Here is a 19,928-nt window from a genome sequence, read left to right as displayed (position 1 = left end):
GTGGTGCAGCTCCGCCTCTTCCCCCGAGCAGCTCGGGGTAGGATTGGGAGTTGCAGGCGGATGGCGCACTGAATGTCACCCCCCTCAGTGATGACACCCAGGGCTGACCCTTCCTCCACCCCTGGCAACAGGGTCCCCACTCACTACATGCAGGAAGGAAGAGGAACCCAAAACAACGGTATGCAAGCCCTTATATAGACTTTTGAAATTGCCCACCCTGTAGCTCAAGACCACCCCCAAAACATCATACATACATCACAGAAGGAGGCAGGCTACAGCAGAAATACATCAAAGGAGGTGGTCTACAACAGAAATCCTGTCTGGCAGGATACTGATAATGGTCACTTGATTGCTTTACCTGGGCAGCCTGGCCATTCCTTTTGAGATGCTAAATGCTTGGTTCCTGAATCCAGGTCACAGGCTCACCCTATTCATACACAAAGATGCCCTAAAGACAATGGATAGGCTTTCCCATTTCCTTCCTCCCTGCAGAGAAACATTTGGGAGAGGCAAAATGGGTTTCAGGATTGCTCTCCTGCACTATTACAGATATGTGGTTTATATACCGTATTTTTTGCACCATAGGACGCACCGGACAATAGGACGCACTTTGTTTTAGAGGGGGGAGAACAAGAAAAAAAAAATCTCCCCCTCTCTGCCCAGCGCCCCTTCAGCGAAGTGGCAGGAGGTGCTGTGCAGAGAGGGGGAGAACTTTCCCCCTCTTGTTTTCCTGCTCTAAAACAAGGTGCCGTTTAAGGTGCATTCAGGCTACCTTGGAAGCCTGGAGAGCGAGAGGGGTCGGTGTGCACTGACCCCTCTCGCTCTCCAGGCTTCAGGTTCCTTTCGATCTGCTCTTTGGGGCTGACGGGGGGAAGCCCAGCACCAGCCCCAAAGAGCAGGTCAGGGAGCAGCGGAAAGGCGCAGCGGAGAGGCTCCTGCCATAGCCGCGTGTCACCTCTCCAGCCGGGAGAGGGTCGCGGGGGGCTGCTTTAGCCCCGCGAGTGCTCTCCCAGCTGGAGAGGTGACGCGCGGCTATAGAGGCTCCTGCCATAGCCGCACGTCACCTCTCCAGCTGGGAGAGGGTCGCGGGGCTATGGCGTCTTCGCTCCATAGGATGCACACACATTTTCCCTTCATTTTTGAAGGGGAAAAAGTGCGTCCTATAGAGCGAAAAATACGGTACTTATCTATGTGTTTGCCTTGTAAATTTATGAACATTTAATTTATATGAGACCCTAAATTCTTATAACACCACCAAACCTGTGTCAAACCTTTTTGCTGCAAAAAATCTGCCAAGCTTTGGCATCAGTTTGGAAAGGATCCCAAATTTGGGGGTTTGTAGTTAATTTTCTTGATTTGGACCTAGTAAGAGCATCTCAACTCCTTCATCCAAGTGATTTATAAAGTCGTGGAACAACGGGAAAACACCTCTCATTTTTTTCGTGTTCATCTTTGGTGTCCGTCCCCCCCCAAGCTGATAAAATCAATTAAAGACAACAACTTGGAATAGCTGTGCAATTTCCCAGATGCAGGGGATACAATACCCTGCTTGGAATTGATTGCTCTAGTTTCCTTCTCTACGGTTTGTCTCTCCTCTCACTTTTAGCATTCCCCAACAGCGACAGTGTTAAGAGGCCTGGGAGCCGAGTTGCCATTCTATGTCTGACTTGTAGCTGAACAATAATTGGGGGCTGCTGAACTGTCCCTGTACGGAGGCACATGCTGCTCTTTTTGTCCCTCCCCCACCTCACAATTTCCCTTTCCCAAACAAACAGCTAAACCTACTACAGGCTGTCAAGATACAATGGGCTGGAAGCTTGAATGACGACCCATTTAGGTACCAAGCAAACAGAGGGTGCCTGGGCAAGATGCCCTCGGTGGGCTTACCACCTTCCCACCGTTGCTCGCTGGTTGGCCCATTTTCTCTGGCCATTAGTGCTGCTTGCTTCTGTGACTCCCTGCCTGCTCACTCAGGGGAGGGAAGAAGCACTTACAACAAGGAAGAACATGAGGGTCAGGAGGCACCGTGGGTTGGCAGCCCTCCTCTCTCTGCTAAGGCTCCACAACACCAATTCCCCAAAGTGCCAGTCCTGGAAACATTTGAAAGAGGGCTATAGGATACCACCCTGCGGGGCAGTCAGAGCAGGACTTTGGGGCAAAGGTCTGTCCAGGGCCCAACTCAGATGAACAAGAGGGTCTTCCCAATGCAGCAGGGCCTGCTTGCCACGTTTTGAATTTAAATGAAGCAATACATGTTAACACTTTAAAATAAAAGTGGGGGCAGTCCAAACTTTAAAATGTCCTAATAGCAACACTGACCCCACTAGCCTTTACCAGTTTTCAGAGTAAGCGGTCTTTCTTGAATTAGAGATCAATGAGGCAACAACATATTATTAACTAGAATTCTTTTAATAATTGCTGCTTTTAAATTATTTACAGCCAATTTCTTTTTGCAGAAACGCAGTCAGAAAAAAGGGATAAATTTAACTATTCAACAGAAATCAAAGTAACCATTTCCTCAGGATCTAGAATTACCACACCAACAGAAAAAAAACTACAAAGGTATCTGGGAAGTATTTTGGGGCTTAAACTTGACAACGCAACTGTTTGGGGTGAACGCTTAAATTCTCCAAATAAACCTCTAATTTTTTTCCAGCAACTAAACATGCCCCTTCTATTGAAGTAACCCTGACTGTAGGAACTATCAGTGGCCAAACTGTGTATTTGCCAAAATTCTTGAGAAGTCATTGGAAGGGACAGCTTCTGCCACAGTCCTCAATTTGCAGCATCTGCAATTAAATAAAAAGCAAGCAATTTTAGGCCCTAAAATAGAAGCCATGATAATCCACGCACAATGTGTCAGGCAAAATGGCTTTGTGATCCCACTAACATAAAGGCCATTATCTCAAAACAGCACCGCCAATCTTTCTCATAGTTTACTTGCTCACAGAGATATATGAAGGGAGGGCAAAAATATCACAACAGGTTAAACACTCAAATTGCAAGCAAACAGAATCTGTACCACTCTTTGTTGATATGCATTACAAGAAAACAGAGTTTATACCTTCTTACAGCCATATGAGGAGCTGGGGAAGGGTTTTGCTGTTTACTTGAACAAAATGAGCTCTGTCACACTATTCCTGTATTTAACTTCAGGCAAAGAATGCATTCTCTGAGTTCTTGCTAAACTGAAATTGCAGTAGCAGTTCTGGAGTAATTCAAGAAAAGAGCCATATGATGGTAGCAAGGCTATCAAACTGAGACAGGTACTAAACAACATGTGAGGAGTGAAATCCAGAGGCAAATTCATCTTCTTGGGTCAAAAACAAGCACATCACAATATATTTAACTGCTTATCTCTGAGCACCAATGATTTATCCTGAACAAGGTATTCAGACTACCTAAATGACCATATTTACAAAGTTGGGATTCTGAAAGTTTGATATTGGATTACTGAATTTTCTACTGTGTTTGAGGTATCTTCCTTTCAAAGCCATCTATTTTAAGAGATTTAACTCTGCCAATCATTCAACAAGCTTAGATTATCAGCAGGCCAATGGGATTTATCAGTGCAGAGTAGAGGTTATTGATATTTTCCATCCTCTGAATCTGGGACCAAGTTGACAATCCTCTGAACACATGGAAATCTTTATTATTTCCATCCTTCAAGAAAATGCAGAATTAGTGACAGCCAAAAGTTGACAATAGCTTAGAGGTTTAAAATTTTATATACTATACTCTACAGTACTGAGTTTTGCTTTCCTAAAGAATGTGGACAAAATGTGTTACAAACACGAGTCCTGCTAGACAATTCTTTTCTAGATGATTAAATTTTATGAATTGAAAAAGGGAAAAAGGAGAAAAAGAAGGGATGTTTGAATTACTGTTCTAAAAACAGTGTGCCTAATGGGGCATTTTAAAATGCAGAACTACTCTACGGTACTTTCAACTGCACCATGACTCAACCCAGCTGCTTATGTTATCTCCTTGATTAACTTAAGACTACATTAATGCCTCTCACTTCCTTTCACTTAACTTGGCTCCACACAACTAGAGCAGAAGGTGATTTGTGTGCACACACCACAAGACAAGCTAAAGGTCACTTTGAAGAATTTGAAACTAGTTATACAAATGTGGAGAGGTTTTAAGAGGTCTTATGAACCAACAAGTAGGTCAGGCCTGCTCTGATTTCACCTTTACCCAGCTTCAAATCAGAGGTGTCTCCCTCTAGTCTTTCTGTATGTTTTAAAAGCCACTTCTCACCCTCAGGAAGGTGGTCCAAGGAAAACTGTTTCCTATTTATGCCAGGCTGCTGCTCCTTTCTTTGGCCACGCCTGCATATACCTCAAATATTTGCTCATAGCATTTCCCAGTTCTTCCTATAAAGCTATTGTCAAGAAAGATGGGATAATTTCATATTAGAAAGCAGAACTCATGTTCTTCCACCTCTTCATTGCCATAATCCCCTCCAGGTGGACAAGGAAAGGAATGTGTCCCTTGAATGAAGCGTGTTCAGAATTAGTCACTGGCCTGGGGCAAATAAAAAATATTTCCAGGCTCCATTGATGTTAGCTGCTCCAACAGAGTAGAAGGGAAAAGGCAGGACAGCATTACAGAAGCTGCAACATGGAGTTCCATCTCTCAATAACCTAAAGAGTGACAAATTTAGAGAGGGCACACCCCTAAATTTCAAATTAAAACCTTTGGGCAGCTGCAGATCCTTCCTATCCCCTTACCCTTAAGGAAAAGCTTAGATTAAGTAGAGCAGGAGTACTTAACTCCCACATTTTTTATTATAAAAAGTGAATGTACCCCCAGAGGTATTTTTAACATGAATGTTGCTGAGCAACTTAAAAAGTAGTAGCCTATTCATATTTGCCAGCTGGCAGCATTTCCAGCCTGCAATTTGTTTATTTTCGCCAGCCTGTTTTATTACTTATGTAAGCTGGATAGATGGGAGTGCTCTGTCCATCCTCTATCAGCCTCCCATGAGCAAACAGCAGGAAAGTAAAACTTCTTAGGGCCAATAGCTTTTGACATTAGCAAGACTGAGTTTCAAGTGCAGTGCTGCAGATTCTCTTGGGTAGTTCAACACTCTGGACCCTAATGGTAATTAGCACCAGGGGAGCTGCCAACACCTGGCAAAATGGGGCCAGGGAAGGGAGGAGGAACTAAGCGTTTTTTCTTTATTTCAGCTGAAGGCAACCATGTTGGGGAAGGCTAGGTTGCATGATAATTAAAGGGTGTAAAGGACAATGTATCCATATTAAGTGATAGCCATTTTTTCAAAGCAGGAAGTCTTGCATAAGGAATCATTATAGATAGATGTACACACACACGAGAATTAATTTCTTTGTTTTTTCTGTCATTTACGGAGCACTGCCTCTACTCTCACCTCTACTCTCAGCACAGAGAGGGCACAGCTGGGGAAAGCTCACTAGTCACTGCAGAAAGCTACAGCATGTTGCCACCAATTTAGTTACTGCAGCTGTTAGCATAGGAGCTGCCACCATATTTATTAGTCTTGCATGAAAAATAGTACATTCACACATACCGTATTTTTTGCTCTATAAGACACACTTTTCCCCTACTAAAAAGTAAGGGGGAAGTGTGTGAGTCTTATGGGGCGAATGCGGGCTGCGCGGCTATCCCAGAAGCCAGAACAGCGAGAGGCTATCCCAGAAGCCAGATCCCTCTTGCTGTTCTGGCTTCTGGGATTCAGAATATTTTTTTTCTTGTTTTCCTCCTCCAAAAACTAGGTGTGTCTTATGGTCTGGTGGGTCTTATAGAGCGAAAAATACAGTATTCCATGGGAAGAAGCTGAAGTCCAGAAACAGAAGAATGGAAAGACCTTCACACTTCTCCTTTTATCCACAATTTTGTCACCACAGGGATAGGACAAGGGGTGGGGGAGAGGAATGCTGAGCTGCTCAGCCACTTCACCCGGGAAGGGGGACAAAAATAATTCCATGCAAACACATTCCTGGTTGTTACTGCACATGAGATCTGAAGAGGAGGAGACTTTGTAAGCCTAATGCAGCTGTTCACCACAAAGCTGCCACTGAATTTAGCAGGAGGGGATACTGAAAACCCCCACAACTGTTTTGGGCTCACTTAAATACCAGATACTATTTATGCTCCCAGACGGGCTTCTTCCAAAGCACTCCTAAACTTGTATTTCAAGGCAGCTGCTTGTCAGGAGGCAGAGGCAAACAGTGCCCTCTCTCGTCCAGTTAGACTACCAAAACTAAAACTCTTCATTCAACATTCCCATTCATATATACAATCAATGGGCAAAATGCAGCTGAACTAACAAGGGCCAAGCCATGGTGCTGTCTTAGCTATGTGTGAACCTGGCCTCATGGTTTGTCTTACCCAAAACTCACAAGCCTGTGTTCTGTTTCTTATATGACTTATCACTTGCTGCTTGACTGGGGGAGATAAGCCTGATTTTAGATTTAACACTAAGCCAGGGTGGGAAACCTCAGACTAAAATGTAACCACTCTGGCCCTCAGAATTCTTCCCTTCATTGACCCTGCTTTGCACCTGGAGTGATTTTGCCAGGCTGGAATGTGATACTGAGCTGTGATGATGTCTCTTGCTTGTCTGCATGGAAGACAGAGGGGTATGCAAGGGGGTAGAGAAAGTAGCTTACTGTACTACGGTCAAATTTACATCTATTGCTCTGGCTCCACCCACCTAGCAAGAGTCAAGGGGCCACACTAAAGTGGCAGGGGACCTCATGGTCCAGTGTAGACTATGGATACATTTCCAGCATCACTTACTGTTCTTCCATGGTAGTACATGTGGCAGGGACCTTGGAGCTCGTAGTCCTGAAGCTAGCTGGTTCTTAAGTCCCACGGCTGGGCTTGATCCAGAACTGTGGGGCAGGGGAGGGGAAGGAATGAAAAATTAATGTGTTCCTTTTTATTTCACACATGTGAAGTAATTAAGAAACATAATCCATTAAGAAGCAAAGCAAAGCAAACAAAACCACAAGCACCACCATGAATTCTAGCATACAGGCCACTCCTGCAGCACCTGCTCTAAAATATGTATTTGAAAAAAAACAGATTTGCCAGTGCCATCTACTACACACATACAGTAACCCTTTGGGCAGTATCATTCCCATATTAGAGATGGAGAATGAATAATAATAATAAATTAATAAATTTTATTTATATCCCGCCCTCCCCAGCCGAAGCCGGGCTCAGGGCGGCTAACAACAATAAAACAGTACAAAAGTACAACACAAACAACACTCTAAAATCATTCATTATAAAATTAATTCAAATCAAGCCACTGGCAACCATTGGGCCAGAGCTCCGCGAAGATTGCCGAGGGAGGGAGTCAGGCTGTGCCCTGGCCAAAGGCCTGGTGGATCAGCTCTGTCTTGCAGGCCCTGCGGAAAGATGTCAAGTCCCGCAGGGCCCTAGTCTCTTGTGACAGAGTGTTCCACCAGATCGGAGCCACAGCCGAAAAAGCCCTGGCTCTAGTTGAGGCCAGCCTAACCTCTCTGTGGCCTGGGACCTTCAAGATGTTTTTATTTGAAGACCGTAAGTTTCTCTGTGGGACATACCAGGAGAGGCGGTCCCGTAGGTACTGAGAGGCTGAGAGAGTGTTGAAGGTCACTCAATAAATACATAGCAGAGAAGTCCATTGGGAGCTTCCAGATAATAGATCACACCTAATAATTTCACTGCAACAGCTCTCCGATATCTCAATAGTGTTAAACAGAAGGGTAACAAATAAAACCCTGTAAAAAAATTTACTTCCAGTGGCACCTTGGAGAACTAAGTTTGTTATTGGTATGAGCTTTCATGTGCATGCACAGCTCATACCAATAACAAACTTAGTTGGTCTCTAAGGTGCTACTGGAGGGAATTTTTTTATTTTGTTTTGACTATGGCAGACCAACACGGCTACCTACCTGTAAATAAAACCCTGGTCTTTGACACCTGAAATATATACTTGTAATCTGTTTTTTAACTTTTTATTTTTTTATTCATTTAAGCCGTCCTGGTGAAGGGAAAGGAAGAAGTAAAAAATAATTATGATAAATATGATGGGCTGGGTGCAGGCTAAGAAACTCAGACTAAAAAATGGAAGGCACTGTGGACGGGGAGTTCCTTGGTCCATGATTTGGGGAGATGTCCTGCTCTAGACAGCATTGCACTTCCCTTGAAACAACAGATTTGTAGCTTGGGACTTGTCCTGAAGCCACCTATGTCACTGGAAGCTTAGGCAGCTTGAGCTTTGGTTGGTTTGCCAGCTAAGGCCTTCCTTGAACAGCTATAGCTCAGCTAGTTATCCATGCCCTGAGAAATTCCAGGCTGGACTACCACATTTCACTCTACATGGCACTGGCCTTGAAAACAGTCTTGAGGTTGCAAGTGGTGCAAAATGCAGCAGACAGGGTGTTATTGGGTGTGGCTGATGGTCTGCATATGATACCTATTTGAAGCAACTTCTTTGGGTGCCAACTGTCCTCTGGGCCTGATTTAAGGTGCCTATGATGAGAATGAAGGCTCTGAAAGATTTAATTCCAGACATCTGAAAGAATGCCTCCTTTCACATCAACCTTTTTGGTTTCTCCATGCCCAATGAGGTTCGTGGTGTGGGGGCCCATGGGAGAGCTTTCTCTGTGGCAGCTCCACTTCTCTGGAATGACCTCCCCTCTGAGGTCCATCTCACCCCAACACATTTTACAGTCAGGTGAAGAAGCACAGATCACTTTGGACTAGACAGGGATGAGGTGCACTGAGAGTGCTTTGATTTAACTGCTGCTTTGTAGTTTTATTGTTCTGTGATTTTTTGTGTTAATTATATTGTTGCTGCATTTCGTTTTAGCTTCATGTTAATTTAAAGTGTATGCATTTTTTGCCCTGGGGCCTTTGGGTGGTGAAGGGCAGATTATAAATGCTCTTTTCACTATTCAGGCTAAGATAATGTGCAGTAAACAAAGTAAAAGCTCTGGTCACTGAAATAACAAGGTTTAAAACAGTGAAAAGCAACTTGTTAGTTAGTCTTGAAACACATTCATGCTGAGTGTTTGTTATGTACTTAAAAGGGACAAAGATAAAAACTACTTGCTGCTTATCCATAGTTAATACAATGGAAGCAGCCAATTTATAAGGCTGAGACAGACCAGACATTACTCCTGGTTTTCCACCTTTAAATTGTGATTATACTTTGCAGGTGACAATATTATTTCCAACTCTGAGCACTAATAGTCTACAGATTCCCAGTTGCTAAAAGGATTATTTGTGATGGGTCATGACAAACTAAACATGTTGCCAGGGTTTTTTTTTATACAGCTGCCTGGCAGTAGGTCTTTTAGCACTGCAACTGAAACAATGCTAGGGAGAAGGAGATGCATGGAACCGCCTACCTACCACAGTCCGTTATGACTAGGGACTGTCAGACTCAGAAGATGGAGAGTAATGCCACTATAAGGTACTGGATCTACAACATAATGCAGTTCTCATGCCAAGGAGGAGCATCCCCCAAGGCTCATTGCTAGGAAACAGTAGAAAGTTTTCCCAGGGATCAAAAAATTGTCTGACAGTGGTTATCAACCAAGACTTCTGGTTGTTGTTAGGATTGCTTTCTCAAAAGGTGCAGTGTCTTGTCTCAGAGACTATACTCTCATGGGTCCAAATTAGGGGTGTTGTTCCAGCAATTGTGCTGTGTTTCTGTGGTGATTGGAGTGGAGCACCAAAAACAAGGACCAGTCCCCAGCTCAAAGCTGTAGAGGGGGGCAGATCATCCCTAGTGGGGCTTGTTAGCTGAATCCCACTCTGGATTCCAATCTGTCTCAAGTAGCTGCTTTGGCTAGGAGTGCTTATGTCCAAGCTTAGATTAGTTCACTAGCTGTGGCTGTTCCTGGGTGAATATAGCATGGCCTCAGCAGTCCATGTTCCAATGCCCTCCCGCTTGGACTACTGCATTGCCCTCTGAGCACCAACTGTGTGATTGGAAGGCAGCTATTGTAACACTAATTGGATTGGAGGGTGAGGATTTGCTGCTTGTGAGTGTGCAGGACGTCCAGAAGCTTCCACAGTAATCCAGTTAGCTATACAGTGGTGCTTCGGGTTACAAACGCTTCAGGTTACATACGCTTCAGGTTACAGACTCCACTAACCAAGAAATAGTACCTCGGGTTAAGAACTTTGCTTCAGGATGAGAACAGAAATAGTGCAGCGGCGGCGCGAGGCCCCATTAGCTAAAGTGGTGCTTCAGGTTAAGAACAGTTTCAGGTTAAGAACGGACCTCTGGAACGAATTAAGTACGTAACCAGAGGTACCACTGTAATCCAGTATTCCCCAATCCAGTATTCCTGGCACCCCCCAGAAACTTTGGACTACAACTCCCATCTGACCCAGGTTGGGGAAGGTTGAACTGTGTGTGTGTGAGTGTTTGGGGGGCAAGGGCAGACAGCAAGAAAAGCTTACATGAAACAAGCCTCAGTATCATGAGAGCTGTCATCCTACCAACCCACACAATGGAGGAAAGACAAGCTTGTCCTTCCTGAGTAGTGAAAGAAATCATTATCATTTGTGCCTCCAAAAAAGGGGAGAAGCCATCCTGCACAGAGCAAGAGGAGTGCAACTTACTGTTAGGTTGTACTGCACACTGCCATTCTCAATATAGAAAAAGAGACACAACACTCATCAAAACTCTCCCTCATGTCTATGCAAAGATCTGAAGGAGGCATATCTCCCACAAGTGTAAGCAAAAGCTTGCATTGTTCATAACTCCCCAAATAATTTTTTAAAAAAGAATTACTTCTCTGTCCACAACAAACAAGTGCAAAGGAAGGAAAAGATGAAGATGACCTTCATCTTCGCAGTGTCGGATAACCCAACTTTACCTGCTTGCCTCACCATGGTGGCTTGTGCCCCAAATGAAGACAGAGTTCGATTGGCCTGCTACGTCTGTCAAGTAAAACAAAAATATTACTGAAGCCACATATGAGAAGCATGGAATAACCACCAGACTTTACTAAGGAGAATACAACTGATGCAGTGCTGCCTGAGCAAACACAGCCATTTAATAAAGTAATTTACCTCAAGTTGTACAACATATCATTTTCTTCCCAGCACAGGTGATGGAAAATAATGGCTCGGGCAGAACAGGTGTTTGAAAAAAGCATTCCTTCTTACTAAGATCATTACAGTTTCAGGAGGGGACAGGCCCTTGGTCTTGCAGATATTCTAGCAAAGTATCAGAAGTATCAGAAACACAGAGTCTCACCTCTGTCCCAGTCTTCTTCGCATGGAGGAGATTGCCAGGAGCTTACCACACTAACCTCTCTTCTGCGACTATCCCCATGGATTGCTAAATGAAAGAAGTTTATTTGTGAGAAAAAGCATTGTATGAAGTGCTTAATGCAGCGCTGGGCACCAAGCCTGCCTTTTCTAGAACAGCACAGCCCTTCCTTGGCTACGGGTGTGACAGAAAAATGGACCTACGTAATTTCCTAACACCCTCATCTTAATCTGCCCAATTCTTTAATGACCAAGCACAGGTAACATTTTTGTAAACTGAGCACCAAAGCTGTGGTGGGCGGCAGGAGTCTAACAAGAGGTCGGCCAGAATTATGCCTGTGCTGGCCCTGTAAGGACAAGTTTTCTTCATGGCTGTGATTAGGGGTTTGAACCCATCTTTGTGTTCAAAGCTGTCCAAGCTGTATTGGTTATTTTATATCTTGTCCATCTTTGCATAGCCAAACTTACCTGCTGGAGAAGAGACCTCAAACATCTAGTGAGCAGGAGGCGTGAGTTACCCACAATTTTTATGACCCTGGCCCTTCTTGTCTTGTATTAACTCAAATGCCAAGTAGGTTTCATCTTAATGTGAGTAATTTTTGATACAATATTCAACAATAAAAGTCACTAGCCTGATGAAGCCAGGTGCTGGAAAAACTTGCACACTCAGGAAGAAAAAAAATATTATTCTACCCATACTACTTCAAATCACAATCAAACAGGCACCACAAACATGTGTTATAGATTCAAAAAGGAATTATAGTAGACTGAGAGCAATCCCTTTGAAATGTTAAAAGTCAAGGTAAGAGGCAGCTGCCAGCCATTAATTCATACTGAAAAATTTCTTACCAATGTCTTGCTCAATGCACCTTTTGTCATCACAGCTTGATATGTGTTGACTGATCTCTTCTCTGGGGACCTGATGACGGGCATTAAATGGGCATGTGACCAGTTGCTGCACTTTATCAGGATGGTTCTAGAAAACAAAGACATGGCTATCTTATTTTAAAGCTATGCAATACTGAACTATCAAACTATATATAGTACGTATATTTCAGACAACCCTGATTATGTGCATGGCAAAAGTTATTAGCTGTAGAACAAGTACACAACACACCAACAGGCTCACAAACATGCAAATCAACTAGGAAAACAGGAGTTCTGTCCCAGCACCTTGAAGTCTTGATTTGTGTATGCATGCTGTGAAAGGTCAGTGGTGTTTTGTTTCCATGAAGTGTTAATTATTTTATTGTAAAGAGATTAAACAATCAGGCTAGCTGGGTATCAGTTCACCAATGCCTTAACTAACAGCATACAGTGGTACCTCAGGTTAAGTACTTAATTCATACCGGTCTGTACTTAACCTGAAACTGTTAACAACCTCAAGCACCACTTTAGCTAATGGGGCCTCCTGCTGCCACCGCGCCGCCGGAGCCCGATTTCTGTTCTTATCCTGAAGCGAAGTTCTTAACCTGAAGCACTATTTCTGGGTTAGTGGAGTCTGTAACCTGAAGCGTATGTAACCCAAAGCGTATGTAACCCGAGGTACCATTGTATATGTTACTTAAAGACAGGAGCATGGTCCATTGCAGTTTTTCTCTTCACAAAGCAGGTGGCTTTGTCTAGCTTGTAAGCAAGGGCTTCCCCTGGAGGAATGGGGTGGGAGAAGAGCCTGCTTTCAGGCAAAATTAGAAACAAGGGCTTTTTCAGAAAAAGAGTCAGGAAGAGTTGCTTAGATATGCAAGCACTCTCATGGTTAGTTTGCTGGGCTGGGTTTGGACATTCAAAGAAAACACTGCTTTGTATTATGTACAAACCAGGCCTTTATGCCTGAGAACTATCTACCTTTCCACTGGACCTGACCAAAACGTCCTTCACAGAATCACAGAACTGTATAGTTGGAACAGACCCTGAAGATCATCTAGTCCAAAACCCCTGCAATGCAGGAATCTTGATTAAAGCATTTATGACAGTTGGCCATACAATCTCTGCTTAAAATCCTCCAAGGATGGAGAGTCCACCTTGCAATTCGAAGGTTTTTATATCCTAGTACCAAGTATTGTAGGGCTAACATTTCCCTACCCATTATGTAGTTCTGGAGATAAATTGAAAAAATGAGCATCAAGTCAGATGGCTGGTGTGCACTTAATTGGAGGGCGGTTTCAGTTTATCTCCACACTGTCTTTTTTTAAAATGTCCTTTAGTTGATAAAATTCATCTCACACAAACTGCAAAGAGTAACAGCACTGACACATCCCAAGCATCAACAAGCGTATAGACAGAGGTGATCCAGCTGACACAGTATACTTGGACTTCCAAAAAGCTTTTCAACAAAGCTTTCAAAGACTCATGAGTCCGCTTAGCTCAATCAGAAACTGGTTAGATAACAGGAAGCAGAGAGGAGGAATAAATGGACATTTCTTCCAAAAGAGGAATGTGGAAAGTGGAAGTGCCCCAAGTAGGGCTGGATGATATCTGGTTTTCCAATGTTGTAAAACCATATTTACTTGAGTCTAATGTGCCATTGAATCTAATGCACACCTTAATTTTTGCAATGTAATTTGGCCAAAAAAGGTGAGAAGTAGATTTGAGTAAATATGGCGTATCACCAGCTAACCACTGAAATACAGTGGTACCTCAGGTTACATATGCTTCAGGTTACATACACTTCAGGTTACAGACTCCGCTAACGCAGAAATAGTGCTTCAGGTTAAGAACTATGCTTCAGGATGAGAACAGAAATCGTGCTCCGGCGGCACGGCAGCAGCAGGAGGCCCCATTAGCTAAAGTGGTGCTTCAGGTTAAGAACAGTTTCAGGTTAAGAACGGACCTCCAGAATGAATTAAGTACTTAACCTGATGTACCACTCTACAGTGATGCATCATGATGTCTGAAATAACCCTGAAAAAGGTTGAAAAAGTGGCTGAGCTGTGGAGGGAGGGAGGGACCAGGAAGAAGGGAAGGTGGCTGCCCACTTGCTCGGGCGAAGGAGCTCCTGCCCACTCCCTCCACAGCCCAGCCCTGGCCCTGGCAGAGGGAGCCTGAGAAAGTGCTCTTTCTTCTGCTTGCCTGCATGTCTGCCTTCATCTGAGCAAGTGGGGTGGGCTGCCTCTTTCCAGGGGTGTAGCAAGCCCTGCTGGCACCTGGGGTGTGTGTGCGTGTGCACGCTAGGGTGCGGGGCACACTGTGGGGCGGGGTGCACGCCAGAGCAACTGTGTCCTGAGGGCATCTGAGAGGAACGCGGCTGGCATGCGCAGGCCCAGTACTGCCTGAAAAAGCAGTGTGCTGTTTGTTGCCGGAGCAGCTGTGTCCCTCCCAGACACCCTCCAGCTAGATTGGCTATTGGCCTGATTCAGCAAGCTCTTATGTTCTTAAGTCAACTATAAAGCCACAAGATACAGGCTCCACACAGTCAATAATAGAATCTACATTTCCTACCTTACGACACTTGACAAGGTGGTAGGGGAACCTACATGCCCTGATTTTATGATTCTTGTCATATGGACACTGCATTAGTTTATCAGGATCTGAAGGATCAACTAGAAAAAAAACAAAGATGGAAGCATGCTTTGTGGTCTAAAAGATGTATCACAGTTAAAAAGTGGGTACACACTAATATATTGAAATTAATCAGATAACTGAAGAAAGCTATTGGTTCTCAGTATTCCATAACCGCAGAATTACTTCAGGTTTAGTGGCTAAATACACCCACTTGTAAGATTTAGGTGATTAGGGTACTAAAAAAAGAAAATGTAGTCAGTGGTGCAAGACTGCTGCAGACGTTAATGAGCACATTTATGAAATAAAGCGCAAGTTCCAAGGAACTGAATCCCTGAAGCTACTCAATTAGGCAGTCCAATTAAAAGAATTCTTCAAGGAAATTGAAGAGGTATGGCTACATTTCCCCCAATGGTCTCATAAGACAAGTGGGTCTTGGTTTGAGTGCCTTTGTATTAAGACTTTGCTACAGAGCATCATATTACAGATTTTGCAGGTTCCTCTGTGCTTTTACTTCAGAAAACATGAAAATCCTATTTCTGGTCTTCACAGTTATGAAAGAAACCCACATGGAGTTTGGCAATAGTCTTACATTTGTCAAAACCAGAAGGGGTGGAGAAGCCTCTTAGTAGGTCTGGAGTTGGTCTGTTAGTCATCAGGTGTAAACTGCTTTCCTTTCCTTCTATATCATTATTACCAGCAATATGCTCTATGAACTAAATCTCACCGGTGGCCGAAGTGCTCCCCTCCAGCCCCCGTGGCACCCAGTGCTGAATCTCCCCAGCTGCACTGAGAAATAACTAACTACCAAATCTAGTAATAAAACACGCTCATAACATATTGTATATTGCTAAGTAAATGTATGCTGTGCTTAAGTATAAATCATTTATCCAACGGCAGAGTTTTGTATGGATCACAATGTTATATTGCCTCATTTTCTCCTCTAGTGAGCTTCACAGCTGAATATTTGAAACAGTCTCCCACACAGAGTCGAAACTGCGGAATGGTTATCAGCACAAAAATAAGAAAGAAAAAATTGGTACTTGCCATAGTTGTCTTCCATCTCCAGATTAGAGAAACTATGGTAACTATGCTGCTGAGCCTCTGAGATATAATATCTGCCCTAAAGACCAGAAACCAGAAGGTAACAAAAACCAATTCGGTTAAAAGCGAACTCAGTCATACAAAGATTAGATGTACATAAACTAGTCTCATATATATGGAGCAGTTATTCCCCCTCAATTTCCCCTCTTGATTCTAAAAGCTCATGAATGACTGTACCAAAAAGCAAACATATAATCTCCTACCTGCATACACACTTTTATAGCACATTCCCATCAGAGACACAAAAGCACCTGGCTAATGCTACAAAAAAACAGAGGAAACTTAAAAAAAAATACATACACCTTATTCCTTTATTGTGTTTTCATAATGCGTAATACAGAAACCCAATAATGAACCCCGTCTTCCCTACAAATAACAAAAATAATTAGTATTTCCTTCCTAATGGGCTTACTTGTTTTTCTTCACTTTGCACAAAAGCCGCTATTTTTGAGGCAATTATTTTAAACAGTTTTATACTTTTGCCAAAGCTGGCATTACAGGCCACCAGTCTTCCCTAAAATAACGGGATTTTTCAATTTCCTGTCTAATAATAATAATAATTTCAACCTCTCTCACCACCAAAGGAACACAAGTGAACAACACAAGCAACGCTGACACCAAACTCTACATACATTAAACATAATAGAAACACCGCCACCCGACCACCACCCCCATCCATCTTCCCTCTCTCCACCCCCCTTTCTTTTTTCTTTTTTTCCTTCTCCCCCTAATGCCTCAACAAATGAAACGGATTTGTAAAAATGTTACATGGAAAAAAAAATACGAGGCACTACACTTCTGTAAAACAAGAAAATCCTTAATAAAATATTTTTTTTTTAAAAAAAGTAAAATAATAATAATAATAATAATTTAAATGCTGCCCACCTGGCTGGGCTACTCCAGGCACTCTGAGCAGCTTCCAAAGAATTACAACACAGTAAGATATTAAAAATTAATTAAAACGTTAAAAAATTTCCCTATTCAGGGCTGGCTTCAGATGTCTTCTAAAAGTCAGATAGTGGTTTATTTCCTTAACATCTGATTGGAGGGCATTGCACAGGGCAGGTGCAACTACTGGGAAGGCTGTGTTTATTTGTGTATATGAGGGCTTGTGTACACACCAGATTTCACCTTGTTTCTCCCCATCACACCACCATCTGTTTTTCAATTCAGTGGGGTTTGCAATGGGGACATGACAGTTTAGGGCTGTAGCAATGGAAGACACAGAAGACCCACTTCCTAGGAGCTAAACGTGTTTGAAACAAAAACAAAAAACCCCCTAAACTGCAGCTTTTGTAAAGCTTCCCTGCCTGGTAGCAACTCTTACTTGTCATGCAATAATATGATCAACTATTACAAAAGACAGTTTAAATGGGGTGGGTGTTTACACTGAATGCACAGCCAATGTCTGCAGTACACTTACCAAGATTGGGTTGCAAATTCGGTTAGTACGGAAAACCTCACTTTCATACTACTTTCATGAACAGACACTTCTCACCCACATGGTTTAACAATTAAGCCATATGAACAAGGAGTACAGAAAAGTGCAACTCTTCTGTGTTCTGCAGTTTTTCGGGGTGGGGACAGCAAGTGGGATGCTTATGTAAAGTATAGGTTTTCTAGCAACCTTAAAGGTAAATCTTAGGCCTCAGCAAAGAAGGTACCATAGATGCTGGCGTATTAGGCGACTGGGCGTATAAGACGACCCCCCAACTTTTGCTGTTAAATTATAGAGTTTGGCCGCCTGCCAAGCGCTCAGTGACAGAACAACAGGGCTGGGCTGGTGCTGCCCAGGGCGGGGAGGAGGGGGCGGCAGAGCTCTCTGCGTCCCCTGCCACCCTGGAGGCCAGCGAAGGGTAAGGACGAGCGGGAGGTGGGCAGAGATGGAAGAGGAAGACTGTGGGCACAGCGCAGGGGCCAGGAGCTGGCAGCCATGATCATGCCAGCATGGGGGAGAGGGGGGAGAGAAGAGAGAAGGCACAAAGTTAGGGAATGCCCAGGAATGGGCAACAAACAACTCCTGCCTTTAGGCTGCGGGGATTCAGCACCGTTGCATTTTGCTTCCGCAGGCAGATGGACATATACACAAAATCAGGATTCCATAAATAGGTGTGGAAAGAAAGGCAGGCAGACCTATTCCCACCCCCAGGATCTATCCCATATTGAGATGGCCTCCTTGCACAGCTGTTTCCTGTCCCCAGTGTGGAAGGGTGCCAAGCGCCGCCAGGGGGAGAGCGTGCACCCCTCCGCTGCCTCTGCCGTCGCAGCAGCAGCACCCGAGGCGAGGTGTTTGGTGCGTGGAAGTCCCTCCCTCCCCCTGGGAATCCGGTGGTCCCCATGGTGGCAGGGCGGGCGAGCCCTGGCTGAAGCCACGCACCACCTCACCGCGGGAAGGGGAGGCTGCCGCAGTTGCTGCTGCTTTGGGAGGCGGCTCTTACCATCCTTCTGCCCGTCGCTGTTCCAAGCCAGCCGCCGCCGCCATCTGCCACAACCATACCCAGCATATAAGACGACCCCCGACTTTGGAGAAGATTTTCCGGGGTTCAAAAGTCGTCTAATATGCGGGAATCTATGGTAACATCCTACTGGAGAATGTGTGAGTCGTCACACATTGTGCTCAAGTTCCTCAACTCATTAAGCCCAATACCACTAGCACTGTGGAAAGTCTGGACATCTAAATATAAGTGGCATTGGAATGTGCACATTTTTAATGATCATCAAAACCAAGATGCTAGTACCAAAGATTTTTAAGTTACCTCAGTTATGTAAACTCAACATACACTTTAGAGAAAGCTGGAAAATTTGATCAAAGAGGAACTAAGCTGCCAAAGTCCTGCTCTGCCCTGGCAGAATAATCACCAATATTCTTTAAAACTGTTTAAAATATACCTTGTGACTCATTGTTGGTCTCCGTTTTCTTCTCAGTCTGAATTCGGAGTATTATTCTATTCCTAGCACAGCTGGGACGATCAGGAACAGCAAGAAAAGAACAGACAAAAAAACCAAACATGTATGTTCATCTATTAACTTTTTAAAAACTGACAATGAACAGAGGGAGAACCCAGTTTGAGGCACACAATTTCTTTTTCTATTCAAGACTAATTATTACAGGTGTGTTGCTGAACTACAACTCCCAACAGCCTGATCAAGTATGGGCAATGGCCAGGGTAATAGGAAGGCCTAAGAGCCCATTCCTAGGGTAGGGGCTGAGATCCCTTTGTACCAATAAAATATTTGAGGGGGCTGGGACCCACTAAGTTGAAGAAAATTCCTATTCAAATGGGGGGGGGGGGGTGCGCGCGCCACGTCATGTGACTGTTTATAAAGAGTCCCAATATTTTATTCATCCCAGTCTGGAGGACCCAATGTTACGCAGTCTTTTTTTTTATTTATACTTTATCATGTCCTGACAAGAATCCTGTGTGATCTATATAGCATGGGGGCAGCAACTTAAAACATAAGATACTTGCTGGATTCGCCCCTGCCTGGAAAAGGCTTGCACATTACAGGACAGCAGTTCACTTCGATTTCTTTTGAAACGTTTGAGGTATCACCATAGCTTATTCTAGAGTTAGTAACTACAGTGGTACCTCAGGTTAAGTACTGAATTCGTTCCAGAGGTCCGTTCTTAACCTGAAACTGTTCTTAACCTGAGGTACCACTTCAGCTAATGGGGCCTCCCGCTGCCGCTGCGCCGCCGGAGCACGATTTCTGTTCTCACCATGAGGTAAAGTTCTTAACCTGAGGTAATATTTCTGAGTCTGTAACCTGAGGCGTCTGTAACCTGAGGTACCACTGTACAGAAATTCTACGCGGCCCTTTTAGCGCCCTTGCACCTCTTTACAGGGTCTCCCTCCCAAGGCCCCCCCCCGGCCTGCAGGCCTTGGAAGAGGCGCCTCACCCGCCGGCCTCGCCAGGGAAATGGCGCTCTCCGCCCAAGGCGCGCGCCTCCTCTCCCGCGCCTCTGCCGCCCCCACCGCGCCTGCGCACTCGCTTCTCGGCCCTCTGCCGCTGCTTTCGAACGCGCGGCTCGCGCGCCAGTTGGGCTCCGCCCC

General features: G+C 44.3%; 1 protein-coding gene across 2 annotated transcripts; it reads right to left on the bottom strand.

The window, feature by feature from the left end:
* Nucleotides 1–2,390: 2,390 nt before the first annotated feature.
* Nucleotides 2,391–19,903, bottom strand: LOC308468402 (gametocyte-specific factor 1-like). 2 transcript variants are annotated; one of them, XR_013981632.1, is made up of 10 exons: nucleotides 19,775–19,903; nucleotides 18,763–18,833; nucleotides 15,817–15,892; nucleotides 14,710–14,810; nucleotides 12,121–12,247; nucleotides 11,258–11,341; nucleotides 10,875–10,938; nucleotides 6,787–6,881; nucleotides 4,264–4,387; nucleotides 2,391–2,789 (listed from the first exon to the last, which is right to left on the bottom strand). XR_013981632.1 is itself a non-coding variant. In XM_080990554.1 (9 exons), exons 2-9 carry the CDS (start codon nucleotides 18,772–18,774, stop codon nucleotides 2,776–2,778), a joined length of 573 nt encoding a protein of 190 aa, XP_080846680.1. In that variant the 5' UTR covers nucleotides 18,775–18,833; nucleotides 19,775–19,901; the 3' UTR covers nucleotides 2,391–2,775. The 2 variants fall into 2 exon arrangements, 1 of the variants encoding a protein (XP_080846680.1); XM_080990554.1 differs by lacking the exon at nucleotides 4,264–4,387 and having other exon boundaries at nucleotides 19,775–19,901.
* Nucleotides 19,904–19,928: the final 25 nt, after the last annotated feature.

The sequence above is a fragment of the Podarcis pityusensis genome, assembly GCF_964106645.2.
Source record: "Podarcis pityusensis genome assembly, chromosome: 2".
NCBI lineage: Eukaryota > Metazoa > Chordata > Lepidosauria > Squamata > Lacertidae > Podarcis > Podarcis pityusensis.
The sequence above is the reverse complement of the archived record's forward strand: the minus strand, read 5'-3'. Positions and strand labels throughout refer to the sequence as shown.

Bases quoted from the DNA above. Each gene is read 5' to 3' on its own strand.
- LOC308468402 (XM_080990554.1), bottom strand. The intron at 12,248-14,709 runs GTAGGAAATGTA...TTTGTTTTCTAG, and splicing joins ACCTTGTCAAGTGTCGTAAG to AACCATCCTGATAAAGTGCA. The intron at 10,939-11,257 runs GTGAGACTCTGT...TTTACTTGACAG, and splicing joins CGAAGAAGACTGGGACAGAG to ACGTAGCAGGCCAATCGAAC.